General features: G+C 41.8%; 1 protein-coding gene across 9 annotated transcripts in view; it reads right to left on the reverse strand.

Annotated features, from left to right (window-relative positions):
• Positions 1–17,956, reverse strand: part of SCUBE1 (signal peptide, CUB domain and EGF like domain containing 1) — a 293,808-nt gene that overhangs the window by 38,479 nt on the left and 237,373 nt on the right. For all 9 annotated transcript variants that reach the window (XM_006127719.4, XM_006127718.4, XM_075899443.1 and 6 more), the window contains 4 exons: positions 16,115–16,231; positions 7,906–8,028; positions 2,859–2,978; positions 814–906 (listed from right to left, as the gene is read on the reverse strand). In XM_006127719.4, the coding sequence (XP_006127781.2) occupies positions 814–906; positions 2,859–2,978; positions 7,906–8,028; positions 16,115–16,231 (453 nt within the window). The remainder of the gene's footprint in view (positions 1–813; positions 907–2,858; positions 2,979–7,905; positions 8,029–16,114; positions 16,232–17,956) is intronic.

The following is a 17,956-nucleotide window of genomic DNA, read 5'->3' on the forward strand; positions in this document are numbered from 1 at the left end:
CAAGGAAAATAGGCAGAGCAGGAAGGAATGCTTATACAGTACTTAACTGTTCAACGTTTCCCATTCTAATGTCTTGTTTTCAGTTGCTTATAACTTAATTGAACTTTAATCACTGGGGCTGAAATTTTCTACATGGCATGTCTGCCTCAGGCTGGCTTATTTTGACAAGCTTTAGCAAAAATTAGTAATTTAGCATTATTTATTTAGCAATAATAATTCAATCATTTTGGAGAAAAAGATTAGAGAGAAATATACTGTTTGCCCTGGTAAGCAAAATTCATACACTCATTTTATTGAGAAGTTCTAGCACCTCGATGCTCTGGGCCTAAGATTTAAAATTCACTAAAGGAGTGGGGGACACCTGGGTGCCAAGAGGGTGCCTTTTACTGTCCTTGTGAAAATTTGCCCAAATTACTGAAAAAATGCAGGTTGCACATGGTTGCTTAGAGACTTGTTGGAGTTTGGCAGCTAAATTCTCAAATATTCCATCCTCTGTGAACATTGTCCAGCCCTTCAGAACTTCTGTATACCAACTGGACTGCACATGTGCCACATCACTAACTAGCTGACCACATTCCTGGTCAGAGCAGCAGGACTAGTGATCACATAACTAAAGAGAATCCTAAGACATGTTCATAAGAAAGCCTAAGGGTTTGCATAGGCAACCCTAATTCTGGCATTTCCTAGCTTGTGAGTGCTTAACTTTGCAACCCTAACATTCTTTTAAAATACAATGTTATTTATGAATCTATTAATATCTATTTTTATCTATATGTATCAACCCCTCCCCCCCGCACACTGTGTAGCACCTACCTGCACAATTGGGAAGCGTCACATTGCGTTTCTGTTGGGCTTTGCCTTGCTGTACTGGCACTCCACAGCTCAGTGTATAACTGTTCTCTGAATCTGAACAGAAATGAAATAGTGCACACATAGTGAGGCATATGCAAAACCTTTCTAACACATTGCCCACGCTCTTAATTAATCAGCACAAACACAATTTTTAAATAATCATATGAGTTATATACTTTGTGTCCAATTAACATTTTAAAGGAATGAAATGGACAGACTTGGGTTTGTCAAAGTCTATTTGTTTCCTGCTGTTGATGACAAACTTTGTTTTCCAGCATTGGAATGACACATGTTATATACCAGAAGGAGGGATACTAACCAGGAATCATTTGAGGGTTATCATCAACAAATAATTTATTGCCTTTGTACATCAATGGGCTTTGATAGTTTCAATTAATTCATAAATACATCACGTGCTTCCCTCATTTCAGCATTTTGACAATTAAAAAATAAAAATAGGGCATTATTCATTGTATGGTCAAAATTGTGTATTTGACTGTGCAAATTAGGTGCAAAGTACTGTATCACCTATCTCTGCTAGACTGATTGATAATAAAACTAGAATCTCTGCACAGCATTTAATATCAGTGCCAAAAGCAATTGCTAAAGGATCGTATTGTATATACACCTCTGAAGGGGAGACAGAAGATGTAGAAACAGCAAATTAAAATAAAAATTAAAAAAATCCCTTATGTTAAAGAACCAGGAACCTTTAGTAAATGATACTGAAAAATACAGGCAAAAAAGGATGAGGTAACTGGTAGTTCATGTATAACTGAGACCCAGCTGGTCTAGTTTTGGAACAATTGATTCTAGCTTCATAGGTAATGTAGCAAAAAATACAGTTGAGGATGGGTTTGTTTCCTGAAGTGTAGGAAGTCTCCTGTCACAAAATGAGATCAGACAGAGAATGTCCATTTCTTATGTGTGTCTCAGGATAAAGTGAAGATGAGGTAAGTGCTGTGTACTGATCCTTCCATTGCTCTGCAAAGTCCCTGTGGCTATGTCTACACAGCAATGTCAGTTATTCCAAAATAATGTAGTGCGCTTCTACACAGCAAGGCCGTTATTTCAAAATAAATTCAAAATAATGGGCTTCTTACTCCAACTCCTATAACCCTCATTGTATGAGGAGTAATGGAAGTCGGGGGAAGAGTGCTCTATTTCGAAATAACTGCTGCGTAGACAGCGCCAAAAATTGAATAAGCTATTTCGACTTAAGTTTCACAATGAGCGTAGCTCAAGTTGCATAGCTTATTTCGAGTTTAGCCCTGCTGTGTAGAGGTGTCCTGTGTGAGCAATGAAATTATTCACAGTTGTGGCCCTGGACTTTAGGTCGTTCATTATGACCTACAATGCTCTAATAGCTGGAAGCTGCTTGAAGCCTCCTTTTTCTCCCTGCCACATTGCCACTGTTGGGCTGCTGTCAGAGTGCACATGTGAGGGACCCATGTCTTTGAAATTCACTCCTCACCCATGTCCAACTGCCTAAATAGGCTGACTTGCAGGATCGAACGCACAGTCCATCTTTCTGAACAGATATTTAGGGGAGGGCTGAGGAAGCACTTAATGCTACAGTGAAGAGCTGGTTGGAATTTGCTGAAATTAATGATTTCATTTACTCAGTTTTCTGGAATTTCCTGAATTGCTAACTTAATCGTGTCAGGGTTCTCTTTAGCATTGCAGCCTTGACAATGCATTCACCCTTCACATCTTTTATTAGTTTTGTACTACTTGTATTGATTTCTCAAAAGTCACCTCTATTGAATTTTGTAGAACCCAATCCCGCAATGGGGGTGGGAGGTGCCCTTATAGGATCAGGCTCTTATTGCATGCTGTGACTGTATTTAATGGGCATTCGCACATCTACATTATTCTACAATTAATGTTCCCTCTTGTATTTGTTCATAATAAAAACTTAATGAAGGTATTATAAATACAATAAAAAAGACAATAAGGTTGCCTTATGTACAGAACTAGATATGGAAATGTGACATTGTACCAACCTGGAACAAAAAGTGTATTGGAAGGACATGACAAAAAGCAGCTCTCAATTCCCCCTGATTTACTGCAGACAAGTTGAGCCTTAGGAGCCGGTTTGGCATTTGGGAGGCATTTCACCATCTCTGAGGAAGAAGAAATGAAAAATCAAATACTGTGCAGTCTGGCAGCCTTAGCAGCCATTTTTCTGACAACAGTGAAACACACTATTATTAGCAGAAATAGGCAGGAACAAGGATCTGGGTCCAAGCTTCCCTGAGCTTTGTGTATGTGGGATGAGGGGGCAGAATATCTGGAATCTAAACTTGGATCTGGACTTAAAGTTTGCACCCAATTCTGACTCTTCATCAGAAAACCTCCCAATAAGGGAATGCTCCAAATCCAGATCTAAATCTTGAAGCTTGGATGCACTGCTAAAGCAATTTAGTGCAAAATCGAGTCACAGAAGTAAGTAGGGAATAGAATTCATATGAGATCTCTTGCTTTTCTTTCAGTAATATTACCCTATTCATAGTGTACAAGAATGGCGATAGTGGGTCAGACCAAAGATCCACGTAGCCCAGTATCCTGTCTTCCGACAATTGCCTCAGAAGGAATGAACAGAACAGACAATCATCAAGTGATCCATCCGCTGTCACCCATTTCCAGCCCTGATAAACAGAGGTGAGGGACATCATCCTTGCCATTCCTGGGTAATAGCCATTGATGCACCTGTCTTCTATGAATGTATCTTTTTTTGAACCAAAGGTCCCATTGAAACAACAAACATGGGAGTCACTCTCACTCAAACTTGTTCATTTAAATTCTTGGCACTGTAGTGTTTCCCATTTCCTGTCTCCAGCTCTCACTGACTATACTGCTGGCACCTCATTCTTAATTCCAGCTTCACCTTCAGCTTCCTTATTCTGGAATAGGAAACCAGCAAGGAGGGTGGAGATGTTTCAGGGAGTGCAGGTGGTGAGTGAAGGAAGGGGGTTTCCTCCCACTGAACCAATGCCTCAGCACAATGCTATGAAGAGACATTGTGCTACAAAGGGGAATGCATTTCAGATGTTACCCTAGCAGAAATTCTAACCACCTCTTACCAGTGTATGTAATATGGCCTATGCCTTTAGAGAAGCATACTCTTCTGTCTCGGAAGCATGCCAATAAATTGTAATTCCTACCTAACCCCCCTGCATAGTTTCTTTATAGGAGGAAAGCAGAGTCTTCTGTAGCCTTTAGTTTAAGAACAGCAATTAAAGTTTCATCTGGATAAGGCAGTCCTCATTTCCCCTCCTGATCTATTATGGAATTTCACTGTGAGCTTTTGAACCATTACTAGGATTCAGCACAGGAATGCCTGCATGTCAGTGATGGATTAAATGATCCCAATAAAGGATTTAAATTGAAATCCCCTGAGATTCAAGGAACTATTTAAACACAAATCTTTATCATAAATGTAAATGACTAGTCTGTGAATTTCTCATCTGTAGCCGCCAGGTGGCATCAGGATCCACACTACCACGCGTTACCTAAACACTTTTCTTTTGCTCCGTTTTATAACCTGAATGTTTCTTTTGTTTGAACTAAGGAGGTGAAAGGTTGTTAAGCCCTTCTTCAAGCAGATGCTAAAGGGTAAATTGGGTTTTCAAAACTAAATCACGTTTCTGTATGTCCCGTCTTGCTTAAACTCTATCCAAAATCAGAGTGGCCATATATGAGCATGTGGACACTGCAATCAGAGGGAAGATTGTGGCAAGGACAGAGGTGCTGGAACAATTTTTGGAGTGGAGGGTGCTAAGCAGCATCAAGGAGAGAGTCCAGTGGCTGGGCAGGACCCAACATGTGGGGCTAGCAGTAAAGCCCCCAGACACAGGCCAGCAGCCAAGTGGGATGCATAGATGGGCAGGACCCGGGGCTGGTAGCAAAGCCCTAGGCAGCAGCAAGCCATGCAGCAGAGATCCTGTTGGCCAGGACTCTAGATAGCAGAGGTGCAGGGCCAGTGGCAAGGCCCATGGGTAGCAAGGCTGGTGGCCAGGACTGGTGGCCAGGACGCCTGGTGCAAAGCCTGCAGGTGCTGCAGCCCCCCCTCATATTCCTACCTCCCATGCTTATGGGGTTGGGTTGGCATACTTGTGCTAACATGACTGCAAATAGCAGGGAAGACACAGCAGCACCAACCCTGATGCAGGCTAGCAACGTGAGTGTGTGCTCACGGGATCCCTGGTGGGACTGCACAGCTAACTCTCAAGCCCACACTGCTACCACTTTCACCGGTATTTTTAACCATGCGAGCGAGAATAAAATTAGCACAGGTGTGTCGAGTACATTGTATTGTAATGTAATTACAAAAGTAAATTCCCTTTCAGGTACTTTCACCTACTCAGCACTGTTGGAGATGAGCCACATCCACTGCGTTGCCTCTCTTTCCTTCCCATCCCTACCTTTCCCTTCTTTTCAAGCATTTGAGGAAGTGAGATGCATCTCACGAAAGCTCATGCCCTAATAAATGTGTTAGTCTTTGAAGTGACACTGGACTCCTTGTCGCTTTTGCTGGAATAAGGGAATCATCATACTAACTACTCTCACAGGGCTGATTTGATGCTTAATTGAATAATGTGTGTAAAACACTGAAATCTCTGAACAGAGAAGTTTACAACCTACTACCATTGAGCCAAAGAGGATTCTGTAGCATGAGCGTTCAGGAATTATTTAGCATTCACTGCAATTAGGTCTCTTCCTCCTCTACCTCCTGATGCTCATATATTCTCATGTTGTAGTTTATAACACAGTTTTCTCCAGATTATGCTGGTAAGAATCAAGAAGGTTAGCAGAAAGATTATGTTCATTTTAATCCTCATTAGAAGTACAGGGGAGAAATCTTTGACCATCAAATAATAATGGACAATGTCAGTTGAGAAGAATATTTTATTTTCAGTCTTCCAAAAGATATTACAAAGAAAATGTATGATTATGATTTGGCTACGGGGGCAGGGCTGGCACTGGGGAGCTCTGGGGATGGGACTAATATTGGGGGCTGGCACTGGAGGGAGCCCGGGGCGGTTGGGTGCAGTGGGGCTCTGGAAACAGGAGGCTGGCACTGGGGGATCTGGTGGTTGGGGGGCTCTAAGACCAGGGCCTGGTGCTGAGGTGTTTGGAATGGGCGGGGGGACTGGCACCAGTGGGGGTTGCATAATATATATGCAAATAAAATGTTACCAGTCCGCTGAAAGTTTGTGAATGGGTTTGCTGGTCTGCAAAGTTTGTAAACTACTGCACTACTTGATCATACTGCTTTCCATAGAGCTGTATAGAGTCTAGAACAGTGGTTCCCAACCTGTGGTTTGCAGACCCCTAGTGGTCCACAACGGTATTGCAGGGGGTCTGTGGGAAGTTTAAATGTAAGGACTGGGCACACCACAGGGGGCCCAAAGCTTTTCTTTTTTTTTCCTTTTCTCTCCCAGCGAGAGAAGTTTGGGAACCACTGGGCTAGAAAGTAAACTTCCTTTATCTATTCTTTTGTCTGGCTATCAATACATACAATACTTTATATTAGTTCCTAGCAGTTTTAATCCTAGACACATGGTTAAATTATTTCTAAAATGTCAGCACCATCCATTTAAAAAAATGTAATTCATATGAAGCTTGCTGAAAGGGGCGGATGATCTCTGTTTTGTGTAACAGGGAAATATTGTAGAATGTCGACATGACTTCACTTTGTTACTCTTCAGTGTTCTTATTAGCTGTCCATTCCTGTGCCTTTTCCTGTCTTACAAGGCAGTTGAGGTACTATACTTGAAGCTAGGTGGCATTAAAAAATCTTTCAATACAGTGAAGACTTACTGGATCAATGAATCCTGTAAGGGCAGAATTTAGTTCTCATAAAGGATGCATCAGATACTGAACTCATATTAGGTTTTATTTTACCCAAAAGGCTAAGGAGTAGTCAGAGAGCTAGGAAGAAAGTCTGTTTTCAGCGGTTTCTAGGCTGACCTTGAAGTTCCACTCTGGAAGTGAAGTGAAGCACAAAGACAAAATCTCTGAGGAAGTGGGTCTGGCCCACGAAAGCTCATCACCTAATAAACCATCTTGTTAGTCTTTAAAGTGCTGCATAGTCCTGTCTTTTGTTTCAGTGCAGGAGTGATGTTTGGCCATAATCCTGCAAACATGAATGCGTGGGCATAGTCCCATAAGGAGATTATTTAGGTACATAAATTCATACACATGCTTGAGTATTTGTAGTTTGTGCTTTGGTGTGCATGTGTAAATTATTCTCCTTACAAAGTCTGCTCTGTTCTTTGGAATAATAATAATAAAAATTATAACAAAACAAAACCGCCCGAAGACCAGGCTCTTTCTCAAAGGTTTGTGCCCTCAGGCATTCACGGTCAACCTTTCCTTGTCCCTAGGGACAAGAGGAAGTTCAGGCTATGCATTCACTCTACCACTGACCTCTGTCAATTAATGCTTAATTAGTATCAGCAGTAGTTGCCATTTCTGTGATGTGGACATAGCCTTAAGAAGATGATAGGACACCATCAATTGATATCACGTAGGCCACCAAAAAACCTTAAACAACCTTTAGGGTTATATTGTGTTATTTTAAACCTAGGGCTAACCCTGAGGTCTTCACTAGGCCGGAACATAGATTGGAGTAAGTGGGTGTTTTTCCTGAATGAGGATTGTAGAATCAGGCCCCTAACACAGCTATCGGATGATGCTCAAAATGAAAAGAGTTTTACCCTTGTTAATGAAAGGTTAAACAACAATCATACCAAAAATATGTAAATCAAAAATATGCAAATCAATTTAAAATATGTTTATGAGATAGGGTCAGTAGATATTGTTCCAGCATCATCTGCTGTGTTTAGCACAAGAAAAAGATTGGATGTGGTGGCAACAGAAACTTACCAGGCAATACCTGACTACACACACAGTATCACAGACAACCATGTGGTCCATCAAAACTAGGTTTGTATTTCTGACTTTTCCAAGTTATTGTACCCAAATGAAGAAAAAAAAAAAAAAGGCACAACACGGATCATGTGAAAATAAACGTTACTCACTTACCAACACAGTCTTTTTTATTCCAGTGTAGCTTCTTTCCAGATGGACAGACACACTCATAGCTCCCCATTGTATTAATGCACCCATAGTCACAACTACCATTGTTGATACTGCATTCATCGACATCTGAAAATATATTGAAACAGTTCAGGATGGTACTATACATTATGTAATACACATATTGTGTAGTAAAAACAGTATCTATCCATTATACGTCATAGAATATTTATATAATAATTTTATATTAATATGTATAATGCAGACTGCAAAACATTTTAGTACAAAGAATATCTAAGTATCTTTATTCAGGCACTTATATAGTCCCTAATCTTGCAAAGATGTGCTTAAATTTACTTATTGTCACTTGCTACAGGGGGTAGCCATGTTAGTCTGTAACTGGAAAAACTTAAAGAACAATGAATAGTCTAGCAGCACCTTAAAGGTTACCATCTATGTGTTTTGTTAATCTTTAAGGTGCTGCTAGACTATCTGTTATTTTTCAAGTTTTTACTGTCACTAGTCACACTAAAATTCACAGAATTACTCAATACATAAAGCAGATGTTTAACTCACAGCAGGATTGGAACCATAGTGCATATTGTACTGACAACTACAAAGCAGTATTTTTCTGTGAGATTTAATCATTTTTACTTATCAGAAAGATATATTATTCATACCATAAGTAGTACAATATAGAGGAACAGAACATATGTTTTGAACGATGGATTATGGTGAAGGGAGAAAATACATACAGGCAGTCCCCGACTTACGCGGATCCGACTTATGTCGGATCCGCACTTACGAACGGAGCTTTCTCGCCCCGGAAGTCGGGGCGAGAAAGCCCCGTTCGTAAGCTGCTCCGGTGCCCCTGGTCTGCTGGAGACCGTCTCCAGCAGACCAGGGGCACCGGGCGGGTTCCCGCGCTTCTGAGGCTTTGCCAGAGCAAAGCCTCAGAAGCGCGGGAACCGCTGCTGCTGCCCCTTGAGATCCGGTGCCTGTGGTCTGCTGGGGACGGTCCCCAGCAGACCACAGGCACCCAGACTGAAGCCGCAGCCGTGGCGGGGTCCCTCGCCTCTGAGGCTTTGCCAGAGCAAAGCCTCAGAGGCACGGCACCCCGCTGCCGCTGCGGCTCTGCTCCCCGTGTCCCTGGTCTGCTGGGGGGGGGGCGCAGCTAGTGTGCTCCCCCCCCCCAGCAGACCAGGCTTTTGTTTTGGACTCTGGGGCAGAGCAGCTGGGGCGCTGCCGATTTGTCCTGCAGCGCCCGTGGGCACTACTGGACCAACCCGGCAGCACCCCAGCTGCTCTGCCCCAGGTCCTGATTCAGCCGCTGCTGGTCAGTTTCAGCAGTGGCTGAATCAGGACGTCTGGGGCAGAGCAGATGGGGTGCTGCTGGGTTGGTCCAGTAGCACCCCAGCTGCTCTGCCCCAGGCGTCCCCAAGTCAGCTTCTGCTGAAACTGACCAGCGCTGACTACAGGAAGCCCCAGGCAGAGTTGCTCTGCCCCGGGCTTCCTGGAATCAGCTGCTGATCAGTTTCAGCAGCAGCTGACTTGGGGACGCCTGGGGTTCTTAAGTTGATTCTGTATGTAAGTCAGAAGTGGCGGTCAGTTTCAGCAGTGTCTGAATCTGGACGCCAGTTCCGACTTACATACAGATTCAACTTAAGAACAAACCTACAGTCCCTATCTTGTACGTAACCCGGGGACTGCCTGTATTTGATGGGGCTGAGTATATTATATATAATTTGTTAAGTCTGCTACTCAGATGGTACTAATGAAAAGAAGGAGTCTTGTTATAGCCAGGCAAAGCAATTATCAAAAATGCATCAACTGATATTCTAGTTAAAGGCTTTAAATGTTAGAAATATTTGTTCAGAATTAAGCATTGCTTCTTTAATGTATTCAATCAGCATTTATGTAAGATTTCATTTATATCCTGAAGAAGTAAAATACCGGTATATAGAAAAGTAAAATATATATTCAGTGCTGTTGCAGCCACTATCTGCATGAGCTTGAAAAGAGACCCAGCTTTGTAATTAATTTAGGGATCATAATGTGTGGTTGTTCCTTCACAGAAAAATAAGTTTGGTTTTAGCCACTAGAAACCCATTATTCTGCAGTCATAAAGTACTTAACTATATTCACTGCTGTGTTGCCAACTCTCATGAATTTATTGCAAGTTGTGTGCTATCTGGTGTTTTTCTTCAAGCCACAGATGTTGGAATGAAGAGACAGCATGAAAATCTTAGCTTGCATCTCTTTTAAAAAGTAAAGCTTCTGACCTTCATGGTTGTAAAGAAAAGCTGAGAAATATGAAGCAACTACACTATAAAGGCTCAGAAAAATAACCTGTCTGGCTGAAAAATCAGGAGATTTCTCTAAATTAATAATTGTATTTTTTGGGGGAGTCTGACTCAATATTTTTGAATATTTGGCATTGGCAATACCGAAGACTGCTTCTTGAAAGGTGAAATGCCAACTCCCCTGCTCCCTGTTGCCTGCAAGGCTGTTGACAAGTTCATTTTTTGCTAGTAAAATTGAGAAAAGCTTTCCTGAAGGGCTCTGGACCTGAACATCTTGACTCTGCTTCTTCCCAGCTTCAGGAGCTGGAGGGACAGAGAGAACTGGAGTGATGGGACTCATCCACAAGGCTCTGGCTTTCTGCCTTTCTGGTCCTGGAATTGAAGGAAAGGGTAGATGGGGAGGGAAGTGGGCACCCCAATTCTCTGCATCTCTAGACTGGAACAGGATGGTTCTTGACATTTTCACAAAAGGAATTTGACAGGATTCTCTTAGGAGACCAACTGAGAAATGGAAAAATTCTGGTTTGGTTCTCCTGAAATAGAATTTTTCTTCAACCCTTCCAATGAAAAAAAAATCATTTTTGGCATTTGAACCAATTGAGGATGGATGTTTTTAAAAAACATGTTTGTTTGTGTTAGGGTTGGTTTTTTTTTTTTGTGGGAAGGGATTTTTATTTTCTAGCTAGCTTTAAAGAAGATACCTGGTTTCAAAGGTGCTGGATACTTGTAGTTTTATTGACTTCTACAGGACTACTCACCTGAGTAACTACTTATTGGGAGTAGTTGCATTGTCAGACAGTGTGGGTGAGTCTACTCTGCACCCTTACCTCGAAATAAGCAATGCAATTTATGCTATGCAAATTGCATAGCTTATTTTGAGATAATTTCAAAATAGCTTATTTTGAAATTTGGCACTGTCTACACAGTGCCAAATTTCAAAATAAAGCACTATTCTGAAATGTCCCTCGTGAAATGAGGGTTACAGGGATGCCAGAATAGCGTGCCTGTTATTTCGAAATTTATTTCAAACTAACGGGCTGCTTTAAAGATGTGGAATAGCTATTTTGGGATACTTCTGGTATTCCAAAATAGCTCCGCAGTGTAGATGTAGTGTCAGACTAAGGACTGTGAAAAATGTACAATTTAAGTACAGCTGGCCTTTACTGTAACATATGCTTCTAGCAGAGGTTTAGTGAGAGCAATAAGGATTATGCATGCAGAGAGAGGGCATGCTATGGCCCCTAATAATGACTCTCCCTTTTATTATTTAGATGCTATTAAAGAGAGAGAGAGAGAGAAATAAGTCTGAACTGGTTTGGCCTAAATAGAACCCTGCCAATTCCCTGCCCCAGATAATACAAATTAAAAAGTTTATTAAAAACCAAACTTTAAATAAACCTGTTTCAGGTTTCTGAAATGTGTTATTTTCCCTCCTCTCTTCTTCCCCTCCCGGTTGTCTGAACTTTAATTTTTGCTCGGTGCCCTGTGGACTATACCCAAATGATTTGTTTATTTAATCATAAACATCCTTCTCCATGAACAGATGAAACCTAGCAACAGAGGTCTGATCTGTAAAGCTCAGCTCCAGACCAAGATCTGAACAAGGGTAGATTCAGATCTAAGATTTTGGTTCTGCCCATTACGGAAATATGGCCAGCCATGATATTTGATTCTGAATTCAGCCTGACCCAAAATTTAGGGGTATTTAGATCTAAGGTTTGGGTCTTGGCCCATCTCTTATTAAAAAACAAACGGGGCCTCTTTCAACCTAAGCATCTCCTCTTACTTCCCTAACTAGCATAGATCCTCACCGCTCTCAAAACTGATTCCTTGGACTTCTGTAACCCACACCCTGGATAGTTCTGCTCTCTCATTAATTCACTGCATGCACATGCTTTCTCTTGTGACCCCTTCCCAGGGTTCAGCCTCAGTTTACTCCTGCTTCTTTCCCAAAGAGAAGACTTAGGTATCATAAGTAGAGGTCTCAATTTAACACCACAAAAACTGGGGAATTCAGGCAGGAACAATAGGTCAAATTGTGCCTCAGTTACTTCTATATATCAAACTGAGTTGTATGATCATTGAATCAAAATCAGAATTTAGCCCGATATAATTAGTATGCCCTATTATCCCTTAGCAGTGATAGATCTTGCTAGTACTGTAGTATGTGGGGGAAATGCTTATATAGATTTTCATATACCTCAGAATGGTGAACTCTTAGGCTATGTCTACACTGCAGGTATTTGTCGGCAGAGACTATGCTACCGAAGCGCTCATTAGCATTTGTCGCGTTATCATTTGCGTATCTCTGCCGATGCTTTTTGCACAAAAACAAGCAGTGTAGATGGGTCCGTTTTGCTCAAACCACCCTTTTACGCAAGATCCCGTCCACCTCCTTTTTGGAGGCATAAGGGATCTTGCGCAAAAGGGGTTTTTATGCGCAAAATGGACCTATCTACACAGCTTGTTTTTGCGCAAAAAGCATCAGCAGAGATATGCAAATGATAACGCGACAAATGCTAATGAGCGCTTCGGTAGCATAGTCTCTGCCGACAAATACCTGCAGGGTAGACGTAGCTTTAGAGACTAATTCTGCTCCCAGTAACTCTACTGAACTAAATGGACTTGTTCTGCTTCTACGCTGGCTGGGGGTGACAGAGCAGAATCTGGCTCTGAATACTTTGCTTTTGTGGGATTAAAATTAGACCCTTAACATGATCTGAATATACTTTTGGTTACAGCTTAACACACATTTTACTCAGATTATACTTTGCATAATTTCAGGGTCCTCTGGAAAACCCACCAAACGCTACTTTTACTACTGATTACTTTTAAAGTAAAGAGAACAAATGGAAAATTCCTTTTGAATCGCGGCGTTTTCTAGCATTAATTTAGATTTAAGGCTCTAGGAAGGAACAAATGGACTCGTACCATTTCTTTGTTTCCCCTGTATTTTTAACTAATGAGATCAGCATTATGAAATCATTGTTCAGGCTACCTACACTTAACATATTCCACAAGGAAAAAACGATTGTTTTCCTTTGACCAGTATTTTTAAATGTTCAGCTAGACCACCACAGAAATCCCTCGGAGTATGTCTAGGCTGCAATTAAAAACCAGCAGCTGGCCCGTGCCAGCTGACTCAGGTCATGGGGCTTGGGCTACAAGGCTGTTTAACTACAGAACAGACTTCCAGGCTTTGGCCGGAGCCCAGGTCTCATGCCCAGGGAGATGGGAAGGTCCTAGAACTCAGGCTGCAGCCCAAGCCAGAAAATCTACACCACAGTTTAACAGCCACACAATCTGAGACTCCTGAGTCCGAGGCAGCTGGCACGAGCAAGCTGTGGGTGTCTAATTGCAGTGTAGACATACCCTCAGAGTGATAGCCAGTGCAATGGCCAAAGAGCAGCTATGTGATAGAGCAGCTATGCAGTGGACTTAAATCCCAAAGTGGGCCTGAAATTCTCTGTTCCTGATCCTGCAGAAGTTGTGGCTATAGCAAAGTTTCCACTGTACCCGCTATGTGAGGGGGAAAATGGCCCTACAGCTATTATTCTGTCACAACACCCTCTAAACACCATCAGATATTCCTTCCCCCAATCCAGATTATCAGCTGTTACGATTTAGGTGTGAGATTGGTGTTGTGGCAGGGGCCCTTCTTTTCCTCTCCAGCTTCTGCACTTCTCTCCCCCAGGCAAGATGGGCCTTGTTTATAAAATGGGGATACTACTAACATTTCTAACTGGAAGAGGAGGATTAATTAGAGAATGTACATAACACGCTTTGAATCTGGACAATATGTTGTAAGGGCTATGCTTTAATAGCTTGGGAAAAAAACCTGTTTTAAATTAACCAACTGATTAAGAGAGCATTGAAGGTAGACTGATATAAAGGGTGTATTTTTATTTATTTAAAAATAATGGAACTATTATTCGTAATAATGAAGGTAAAAATACCATTCCTCTCTTATACCCCTTGTAAGTTGCTTGTCATCTTAGGTCCTAACCCTGCAAATACATGCACAGGGGCCATCATGGGTTAAAAGGGTTAAGAGACAGTGAACCACATTGATTACATCTGTGCTGCAAGTAATTAGTTGCTTTTCAGTCAACAGAGGCAGGGTGAGGAGGGTTCAGGTGACACTTGGGTCTGATGCTATGGCTACACTGCCATTGTTTCTCGGAAGAAGATATGCAAACCGTGCTCGCATTTGCATATTATCTTCTGATTCTTTTTGCATAAGACGTTTTTCCAATATGGGGCCAAATGTCAGGAAAAAAACCCTCTTTCGCAAGAAGGCAAAGAGATCTCTTAGGCTGTGTCCAGACTCAGGGTTTTTTTCGGGAAAAGTAGCCTTTTCCCGAAAAAACTTCCCCTGCGTCCAGACTCAAGCCGCGTTCTTTCGAAATTATTTCGAAAGAACGCGGCTTTTCTTTCGATGGCGGTAAACCTCGTTTCACGAGGAAGAACGCCTTCTTTCGAAAGTTCCTCTTTCGAAAGAAGGCGTTCTTCAATGTAAATAGGGCTTCCTCGAAAGAGAGCATCCAGACTCGCTGGGTGCTCTCTTTCAAAAAAGCGGATTGCTCTTTCGAAAGATCCGCCTGTAGTCTAGACGCGATCTTTCGAAAGAGGCTCTTTCGAAAGATGCTTTCGAAAGAGCCTCTTTCGAAAGAAGCCTGCAGTCTAGACATAGCCTAAGGGAAGAAAAAAGCTCCTGTCCTGGTCTCTAAAGCTGGGGTCTGCAGGAGATTCAAAGCTCAGGATTCTTCTGATGGAGCCAGTGCTCAATAGTGGAGCACGGGAGGAGACTCTACAGCAATCCTTGAAAGGGGAGTGGGAACAGAATGCAGAAGATGGACTGATCTGCAGGAACTTTGGATGTTAGTTGGATTTTCTGGTTACACTGAACTAGACTCTTCTCGGCTGGAGGGCTGTGTCATCCATAAAGGCAAACAGTCAACAGGAGCTGGGTAGGGTGAGCACCCTCTGCAAGAAGCAGCTCCCATGACTGCATGTCACTGTTGACAGTAACTTTACCCATGTGGAAACTGCCTGCGACACTGCTGTAGCTGTGCTAGTCCCAAGACATTTGAGACACAACACAGACATAGTCTGACTGCTATATTTTGGGGAGAGGAGGAGGAAGAGCAAGTGTGTGTGTGTGTGTGTACACATATGCATGCACACACGTGCGCAAACACACACTGAAGGCAATTCTCTTGGCTCACTGGCTCTCTCCCCTCTGCCTACAGTGATATGTGGGCTGTTGGTGCTGGGGAGTGATGGGCCAGATTAACAAGGGAGCCCTAGCTGCAGCTAGCGACCACTGTGGCACCAGCTACTGCAGTGATGTGACTGCTCTGGCGCTGCCACAGCTGCCTCCCTGCTGAGGCTGGGGATGTTGCTGCTGCCGAGAGGTGCCACATGCTGGGATCCTGCTTCCCCCTGCCCATTCCCTTTTCTGTCCCATCCCATCTCCTTTCCTGTCCCAACTTTCCCCTGGCCCATCCCATTCCCTTCGCTCCCCCAGCCCCATCCCACTGTCTCTTCCCCTCTCTCCCCTGCACTGGGATCCATGACAGAGGGCTGTTGTGTCCTTGTGGAGGCTCATTGACACGGGTGAGGCTCCATGGAGATGCAGCCATCAGCTTGCATGGATCACAATGGAGGATCATGGTCTAAATTGGTGCCTTTGGATGCTATTACAACAGAAATGATGGGTGGCCACTTTTCCAGTCACACCCTTCTCCCAAGAACATCTAGGCAGATTTGAGGCTCCATATATTTGGTCCCACCTGCCTAGGTTTATTTAGCTTTCATATGGTGTCTACAGTCTTAGCAAGGCAAATATCCTTGGTTCAGTAGATGGTTACACAAAACAAGTATAAAGAAATTAAAATCAGTCTCCAAACCTCCACAGTGTGTCATGCCATACAAGGTGTAGCCTTTGTGACAGAGACATTCAAAACTTCCTGGGTAGTTGATGCAGGTATGGTCACAAGTCCTTTCGAATGAGCACTCATCTATATCTGAATTCAGAGCAAATGTTTTTATAAAGTCAGAATGCAGTTATACAAGACGGATGGAATTTAACTCTCAGTTACAGCATCAATATGATTAATAAATGGACTGAGATATTACTAAGACAGACAAAAGACAAGCTCAGTTTTCCTATAGTTTTAGGAAGAGACAATTCAAAGTATGGGAAGGAAGGAAAGAACTTTGTAAAAAAGTATGTCTGCAATACACATGTTTGTCCTCTAGGTGACACCATTTAACCTCCAATAGCATATCAAACCTAGCAAACATGAGATGCGTATTGAGACTGTCTTATTCCATTCTTATGACAGTAACTAGCAGCATTGCATGACATTTCTGCTCCACCATAGGGCACACAAAAAAATCAATAAAGAGCATAGGCATGATTTTTAAAAAGTATAATGCTGAACGGAGCAAAGTAAAGCTGCCTTTAATAGAAAGTACCATGGAAAAGATGTTATAGACATTCTAAACAGCAACATATGCAGGATGGCAGCAATTTTTTTACAGAGTGAATTCCAGCAGCAAGTCTCTCACCTGGAGTCCCGTTGTTTTTCTCAAATCCTGTTTAGAGGAATTCCTCAGGAGTGGTTTTTAAGTTAAAAGGCTAGTTTAATAAAAGATCCTAGTTTGAAGGTTTTAATTTAAATGAAAAAAAAAAAAAAAAAGCATTCCTCCAATGTATTGAAATGCATAGGAATTGGGTGGTGTCCTTTTAAATAGTTTGTGATCCCACTGGTGGTCCTCACTGTTTTCTGTGCTTTAGAAGCCAGACAAAGCAGCAGTGTACATAAATGTTACTAGGCCTTGTATATTGTATCTTTTTAGGAAATGGTAAACACTCATGAATATTAGTGAACTCTGAAACGATTTATGGGGATAGTACCCAATGCCTATGCACTATAAATGTAATGGACAGCTAGGCCTGCATTTGCTAATATTCAAGGACTTGTACACAAGGCATGCAAGTATGCCCACTGAAATTAAGCACTAGTGTAAGTATTTGTATAGTCAGGATGTTCATCTCTGTTTATGACCAAATTTCTAATGCTATAAAATTTACATTTCATGTGATACAAGTCTTTCAGTGTGCTGAATATATACATGCAAAGATAATGCACAGAATAATTAAAAGAACAAACTGAAAAGTATCCATACAGCTATAATATATACTATAAAGTGAAATATACTTGAGACCTAAGAAGGAAGGAGAAAGAGAGTGTGTATCTGTGTATGTCCAAAAATGATTCCAGGTTTTCATTTTTCCCAGGCATCCTTCATTTTCAAATGAGTTTTCCCATTTGATTTTCCTTAAATGTGTTTGTTTTCTAAAATTATTTTCTTGGGATTATATCTATCTGTAGCTTTGGAAATATTTAATTATTTCAATATATTTTAAAAATGGCAACTGGTTTTCCCTAAATAAGTGATACATTTACAAGTGAATTTGGAAACCACTACTTTAGCTGATGTTTAAAAGAGTTCAAACTCAGAAGTAGCCAAATAATGCATTTTAGTTTCATTTATTTATGACAGTATCCAGGGTACGGTACCACTAGAAATTCACAAGTACCATTCATCGTTGGTCTCTGATTTAATCTGTAGCTCTCTTTTTAAAGACAAAAAACAAACTAGACCAAAACCCTTTATCATTCCTCAGTAATGGCCCAATCCTGCACCATTTAAGTTATCCAGAATCATGCCACTAATATAAA

The sequence above is a fragment of the Pelodiscus sinensis genome, chromosome 1 (genome assembly GCF_049634645.1).
Source record: "Pelodiscus sinensis isolate JC-2024 chromosome 1, ASM4963464v1, whole genome shotgun sequence".
In the NCBI taxonomy this organism is placed as follows: Eukaryota; Metazoa; Chordata; order Testudines; family Trionychidae; genus Pelodiscus; species Pelodiscus sinensis.